Below are 8,398 nucleotides of genomic sequence, written 5' to 3'. Positions count from 1 at the left end.
CAGAGGTATTTTCCTTCCTGGTTCGGTTGAAACACCCCATAATCACAGTCCAATGGAGCAGATCAGACTCACATTCTGACTAGAGTCTGAGTCTGGCGACGTCAGGCTACACAATAATGACTTAATGATCATTTGGGGGTCATTTCTCAGCCAAATTTGCTGTGCAATTAATTTGTGATTAATTACGATTAAAAAATGTAATCGCTTGACAGCCCTAATAAATTGTTATTAACGTACAAAGTTGTGTGTTAAACAACCGTAGACAACTAAACTCAACAATTAAACTATAAAACAAGCACACCTACTCATCGACAGCTCTACCGCGGTGTAAACGGTAACTACCGTACACTGGCCAGCCCAAGGGTGAAGATAACTACTTTAGACACAAATCAGTGTGTGATGAAGTTATGAGACACTAGGGGCGTTTCCATTACAGATTTGCGCAAAACTTTTGCGATTGTTTCTAAATATCGATAAAAAACGATTGCGAAATGAAGGTGTTTCCATAACCGATGTTATGCGACTAAAACATATTTTTTTCCTCGTGCGATAATCATTCCAGAAATCATGGCGACGGACGTTGGTAGGTTTATATACATCACAGCCGCGTACCGCACTAGACATTATTATTATTAATGGAAGGAGATGTATGTGTGTTATCCAAGCATTAATGGTGAGGAAAGACCCTTATACTTGTGAGCGGCACATATGAGGAGTTTCTGGGTGTTTCTCCCTCAGATCTGCTTCCAGGTCTTGATTGTGGCATTTATTTGAGGTTTAGAATCCAGTATTCCTGTAATTCTTTTGTCTTTTATGAGTTTAATAAAGAACTCTGTCTCGTATTCTGTCCAAACACACCGCGTCATCTACGTCAGCTGACTGTAAATGCACAAAAACTGTTTCCATTGCAGATTTGTGAAATATTCCTTTTTTTCGAATTGCCTGAAAAACCTCCTCATGCGAGCGGGAAAACTTTTTTGCGATAAATGGGAGTTTTTGCGAAATTGACGTGTTTCCATTGGGCGTATTTTCAATTTGCGCAATTTGAAGGGTAATGGAAACACGGCTACTGTGATCTCACTCTTATTCTCTCTCCGGTTGCTTTATTCACATGTAGAATGTGCCCAGTGTTTATCATCTTGACACTGACAGAAGGTTAATGTTAAGGTCACAATCACCATCCTGATGCTGGAAGAGCTTCATCTCCTTCTCTTCAGAATAATGTCAAGCACCAAGCGGCTAATGTGTTCAAATCAACTCTGAGAGTGTCATAACCAGAGAACAACGTCTCAGTGAAACCTGGAGTCGAGCAGACGTGTGTTTCCGACGGTTCGTACCTCAGCATGGGGGATTTGGGGTGAGGCGGCGCGTGATCTCCGTCCTGAGCTTGCTGGGGTTTCTTGGTCACTTGTTTGTAGATGTTTCGTGCCGTTACACCCAACCAGAGCATAGTGGACAGAGACGAGTAATGCAACACGATCCCGACCTGAAACACAGACACACACACACACACACACACACACACACAGAGAACAGTGTTTGAGGCGCAAAACACACTGAAACAATTCAAGATAAAACTGAAGCATGCTATTTTCAGAAGCATATTGAAGTATCATGTAAAATACCATAGTACATGAATATGCTCATAATAATACTTTTAATTAAATTAAATTGATGCATTAAAAAGTGACAGTAAAGACATTTAAAACGTTATATTTCAAATAAATGTTGTTCTTTTGAACTTTCTGTTCATCAAAGAATCCTGAGAAATAAAACGTATCACAGTTTCCATAAACATATTCAGAATAATAATCATAACTGTATTTTGAGCATCAAATCATCATATTAGAGTGATTTCTGAAGGATCATGTGACACTGGAGACTGGAGTAATGATGCTGAAAATTCAGCTTTGATCACAGGAATAAATTACACTTTACTGTATATTCACATAAAAAACAGCTGATTTACATTGGAATAATATTTCACAATTTTTACTGTATTTTTGATCTAATAAATGCAGCCCTGGTGAGCAGGAGAGACTAATTTCAACACTATTAAAAAAAATCGCACTGACCTCAAACGTTTAACAGTAGTAGTATATACAGTATATCACAGATTTATGATAGCAAAGCCTAATGAAAGCAAATGGGACAGACGTAATTGCCTCTTTAACAGCTTTGATTAGTGATAATTGTGCCTTTGGTTGTTATCTCTCAAATCAAATACATGAAACACATCAGGCTGGAATGACAGTGACATTAATGTTGCGTAACGTGTCTCATGACCACTGAACCGGATGTATCTAATGGAAAATGAGACGCATAAAATAACTGAAATGGTGACTGATCTTAATAATCTCAAGGCCAATTAAACAGCCAGGCCTATTAAAATAAAACCTGGAATTGTATCCTAATGACACTACAATAACACACACAGATCAACGTTAAGCTCGCTCAGCTGAACATATAACTATATACAGTTCCCGTCTCTAAATGAAATGCTGCGCTGTCAAATATTCAGCGGGAATCTTGACTAAATATCTTTTTTTTTTGAAGTTTGCAGAGACAGCAAATATAATAATCATATATTTCTCGTCTGGGGATCCGCGTGGTGCGAGAAAACAACATACATGTTCACACACACTCGTGTGAAATTACCCAGAAGGATAAACCCCAGATCCATATCATCAGGAGACACTGACTGACGACGCATTCCCATTACACAGATTACACTTTCCCATGTCATCCGTTACTCGGCCAATCAAATCCGGCTTCTCTACATCCCTCTCAGATGAAACACATGAAGATGAATAAATATAAATCTGAGAACGACCTTGAGCCGCGACACTGAACCCTTGCAGAAACCCCCCGACAAACCCAGAGACATCCGACCAGAACAACGAGATCAATCGCATGCAAATGTAATGATATTGAAATGTCTCTTCTGCTCACCAAGCCTGAATATATTTGATCAAAAATACAGTAAAAATTGTGAAATGTTATTAGAAATTAAATTTGAGGTTTTCTATGTGAATACATTTTAAAGTGTAATTTATTCCCGTGATCAAAGCTGAATTTTCAGCATCATTACTCCAGTTTTCAGTGTCACATGATCCTTCACAAATCACTCTAATATGATGATCTGATGATCAAGAAATATTTCTGAAGGATCATGTGACACTGAAGACTGGAGTAATGATGCTAAAAAAAAAAAAAAAAAAAATCATCTTTGGTCACAGGAATAAATGATGCTAAAAATTCAGCTTTGATCACAGGAATACATTTACAGTTTACAATATATTAAATTTTTACTGCATTTTTTTTACTTTACTTTTTTTAGATCAAATAAATGCAGCCTTGGCGAGCAAAAAAAGACTCCTTTCAAGGAAAAAATGATAGTTTACAATATATTCAGATAGAAAACAGCTATTTTAAATTGCAATATTTCACAATTTTACAGTTTTTTTTTACTGTATTTTTTTTTTTTTTCATCAAATAAATGCAGTGTTGGTGAGCAGAAAATACTTATTTCAAGGAATAAACTATAATTTACAATATATTCAGATAGAAAACAGCTATTTTAAATTGCAATATTTCACAATTTTACAGTTTTTTTTACTGTATTTTTTTTTTTTCATCAAATAAATGCAGTGTTGGTGAGCAGAAAAGACTTATTTCAAGGAATAAACTATAATTTACAATATATTCAGATAGAAAACAGCAATTTTAAACTGCAATAATATTTCACAATTTTTATTGTATTTTTACTGTAAATATTTTTGATGAGATAAATGCAGCCTTGGTGAGCTCTTTTAAAGACAGACAGCACATTCAAAGTGAAAAATTAAAGACCAGCTCTTAAATACATCAAACCCCTCACACAAACCTCTCAACTAACCAATCAAACATCATATTCACAGACTAAATCATCTTAACTATCAGAATGGCACCACTGTGCAATATATTTATAATATTGGCGCTGTGTTATCAATTTATCAGATATTTACACTCTTTGCCACCCATTTAGAAATGACTTTTGCCATCATTTAGAGCTAACTAAGATACAAAGATACAGCACTCTCTCATTAAAAGCATATAAGCAATACTGCTTGTTAAATCACACACAAATTCTCTTCAATAAATCCTCTTTTAATCATCAGAATCCAATGATTAACCAGTAACTTAATTTTTGAGATTTTTGACTCATCTAATGCAATAAAGACATTTTCTCCATTCAAAAAAGCATAGATTTTTACTATAGGACATTTATCAGTTATTGGCCATTACATAAAAATTATACTGTCTTATTAGACCAGTCAGAATTATAATATCAGTGCATCTCTAGAGAATTTATCACTCTAAAAAAATCATACAAATGTTATAAAATGCTAAAAATTGTTAGTGGGTCACATGCATGTTTAATTCAGGATTGTGCACCATTCAAAATGTTATTGTAAATGTCTAAACTACAATTTCTGAATTTGATTTGAATATGATCAGCAAACAGGATGCAAATTTACTATAGGTTATTGGCCATAACATAAAAATCATAATCAGCTTATTATACCAGTCAGAATTGTAATATCAGTGCATCTTTAGTGACTTGAGCACTCTATAAAGCATGCAAACGTTATATAATGTTAGTAAATTACTGAATTTGATTTGATTATGAGTAACAGGATGCAAATTCGCATTCAATAAAGTAGAATTAAAAAGCAATGAAATTCACACAAGTGTAGATTTTAATATTGTATCTTCTACAATACGAGATTGATGTGAAGCCTGCAGCGTTCAGGACCGAATGAAGACGCCGCACTTATAGAAACCTACAGCGCCCCACTGACCCAAACTTTAATTCTTTAGTGCATAATGTGGGATGAAATGCCGTCATCTACACAATGACCGAAGCCCGTCAGCGCTGCACACGAGAAGAGTCTGAAAGAGCCGCTGAGAGCCCCTGAAGGCACAACAGCATCTAAAGTGCACATACGTGAAGGTCTGTATAGATCACTTCAAGTGTGTAACGTGTTTTCATTAAGGTCAGAGGACGAGTGCATGAAAAACATGAACACACACACACACAGCGAGTTATGAAGCAGCGAGCTCCGTACACACACCGCTACACATGAATAATCGATTTCTAGGGCCGGCAATGCACTGAAAGAGCCGATCTGAGAGGGAGAGATGAGAAGACTCACGGCCTGGCAGATGATGGGGTGTTTGATTCGGTTGATGCCTCCAGCGAACACAGCGAACGTCAGGGCCGAGTGGAAGCAGAAGTTCAGAAGCATGTGCCATCCCTTACGACTGATCCGGATTGTACTGGGAAAGCAGGATAAAACACACACACACACAACATATGGTCAACATGTGGAAACCGGATTAAATCCCTAAATGTGCCTCTGAGTGCATAAGAGACGTACAGGTCATCAGGACATAAACACACCAGAGCTGCAGCAAATACATCATTTCACATCATAAGAGAGGGTTATAGAAATATAACTCAAAACAAAAGTAATAATACTTTTTTTTTTAATTATTTGTCTTTTATATTTTAGTAGCCTACATATGCTTTTTAATAAAAAATAAATATAAAATTAAATAAAATATCTAATAAAATACAATAAAATATATGTATTTTTTAATATTTTAGAACGTATGTTTATATTATTTATAATATATACACACACATATATTATAAATAATTATTTGTAGAAAAATATATAAAATAAAAACATAATATTAAAATATTAAATACTTTTTTATTATATTTTATGATATATTTGAGTATGTTTATTTTATTTTTGAAAAAAAAAGTATAATAAAATATATAATAAAATATTAAACAAAACATACATAAAACCAATAAACAAAAAAAATATTTAGTATATATATATATATATATATATATATATATATGTTTATTTTTATATATATATATATATATATATATATATATATATTAAAATGTATTATAAAATGCAATGAATTGAATGTTTTAGTACGTTTATTTATTATATATATATATATATATAATATATATATATATACACACACACACACACACACACACACACACACACTCAAACCTGGGTCCCCATGAGCACAACATCTTTTTACAAATTTTACAATCTGAAATCACTCGCTCTCCTTTTTATTTCCTCTCGGAGCGAGTAGATCCAGACGGCCAGTTTCTCACAGCTTAGCTTAAATTAAAAGTCATTATAAAAACCCCATGAACCCGCAGCCCACGACGCATTAAAACGCTGTCTCTGTAAGTTCAGGAACAGATTTCTTCTCTCAGAGCCATAAATCATGAGCTCAGCTCGACTGAAAGAGCAAGAGAGTCTCTCTGGGTCACGAGCTCCAACCTGGCATCACTCCAGTGTGTGTGTGTGTGTGTGTGTGTGTGTGTGTGTGAGAGAGAGACTCAAGCCTGCAGGAAGAAACGATGTGATGGACTTTAAATAGGTCTCACAGCATTTCCACTTACACTCTTGATAAAGTTGGCAGGATCCGCAGCCAAACACAATCATGCTGTGATGGATACGCCTGTCAGACGCACAACTGTGACATCAACTGTGGCTTTTCCCTTTATAGACTCACAGGCGGACTTACTTCACTGGCCTTATCATATATTTAATATACATTATGGTTTAAAAAGTTTGGGGTCGGTCAGATTTTTTTATGATTTTGAAATAAGTCTCTTCTGCTCATCAGGGCTGCATTTATTTGAGAAAAATGCAGTAAAAATTGTGAAATATTATTATAATGTAAATCATCTGTTTTCTATGTGAATATACAGTAAAGTGTCATTTATTCCTGTGATCAACAGCATCATTACTCCAGTCTTCAGAGTCACATGATCCTTCACAAATCATTCTAATATGAGGATTTGATGATCAAGAAGCATTTATGATTATCACAATGTTTTTGTGGAAATCGTAATACATTTTATTTTTCAGGATTTTTTGATGAATAGGAAGTTAAAAAAAACAGCATTTATTTGAAAAAGAATCTTTTCTAACATTATAAATGTGTTCACTGAGTCGTTCTCACCCCAAACTTTTAAACGCTAGTGTAAATGTTTCATAATTTCATACTTCAAAGACAAAAAAGATCATGAAATCAGGCAAACTGATTCAAGTTTATGCAGAAACTGAGGGCTGAATTCACACAACAAAAGCACCATTTCTACATTCTTCATGCCAGCTCAAATACCAGCATCTTATTCACATGCAGCGTAGTGTAACACAGTCAAGAAGACGTTATAAGTGTGTGTGCTGAACTTCAGCCCACAACATGATGATTAAATCTCTTAAAGAGACACATTAGCCCCAGAGGTTTCCTAGAGAACTCAATAAAGATTCATTTGCGGATAGCCGGAGAAAAGATGACACGATTCTGTGGCTGGAGTGTGATTTCCCCGAAGCCCTGATGATGGACTGATTTCATCTCAAGAGTCTGGCTTGTAAATGAAGGAATCTACATCTACAGCTCACACACACACACACACACACACACGAGATATGCCTGACTCACAGTCTGAGGAAAACAAACGTCTAACTGAGACGAAAGCTGTGGATCAGAAGTGTGAGTCGTGACAGTGTGTGAAATCTGACAGACGTCCACTTCTGACTCATGAGTGTCTTCATGATGGAAGATCAATAAAGCTGAACTATTCTTGTGTGTGTGTGTGTGTGTGTGAGTCACAGCCTTATTCACCAGCACATTCACAACAAACTGGAAGACGATCTATTATGCCCTTTTACAAAGTCTTGCTTCTTCTAGAACAGGTTTTTCTGCTTGAATGTTGATTATTTTCCTCATATTCTCCATTGTTGCGGCTCCTCTCTTCCCAGTCTGTCAGTAACGCTCTGTTTACTTCCTGTCTCTATGAAGCCCCGCCTTCTGAAAATCATACTGTGCTCTGATTGGTCGGCTGGAGCAGTGTGTTGTGATTGGTCGAGCGCTTCGAGCGTGTTTGGGGAAATGTCCCGCCCCTTTCCATAACCACCAGTTTCAACCAAGCGGTCTCTCTCTTGAGTCCAACACTAAAGTGACTTAAACTGCAGTTCATCGACTGGCCACTAGAGCCCGGCTGCAGAAGAGACTCGATCCCATAGACCTCCATGTTAAAATGCCCAAATTTACAGCAGAAAAAAAACATGTTTACAGCCTGGTGCAAAAAGTGGTTTTGGTCTATATAGCTAATTTTGCTCTTCATGACGACTGTGAGGGGGTGATTATTTTTTTTATAACTCATCCGTTTAAATTATATTAAGCCTTAAAGTTCTGCATAATTAAGGCCGTGGACACTTGAGTGACAGGTGGATTGCCGCTGATGTCACTACTAGCCGTTTGTCTGCTGTCGCGTCACCTCAGCTAATCCGCCTCG

The 8,398-nt window shown here is 36.1% G+C and overlaps 1 protein-coding gene across 1 annotated transcript in view; it reads right to left on the bottom strand.

The window, feature by feature from the left end:
• Positions 1-8,398, bottom strand: part of adgra1b (adhesion G protein-coupled receptor A1b) — a 152,203-nt gene that overhangs the window by 16,457 nt on the left and 127,348 nt on the right. Inside the window, exons 16-17 of the mRNA XM_084390772.1 lie at positions 5,199-5,322; positions 1,338-1,486 (exon numbers count right to left, since the gene is read on the bottom strand). Coding sequence (XP_084246898.1) covers positions 1,338-1,486; positions 5,199-5,322 — 273 coding nt within the window. The remainder of the gene's footprint in view (positions 1-1,337; positions 1,487-5,198; positions 5,323-8,398) is intronic.

Source organism: Rutilus rutilus (assembly GCF_951802725.1).
Source record: "Rutilus rutilus genome assembly, chromosome: 20".
NCBI classification, from domain to species: Eukaryota; Metazoa; Chordata; class Actinopteri; order Cypriniformes; family Leuciscidae; genus Rutilus; species Rutilus rutilus.
Note: the sequence above shows the minus strand (reverse complement) of the source record. Positions and strands in the feature narration are given on the sequence as shown.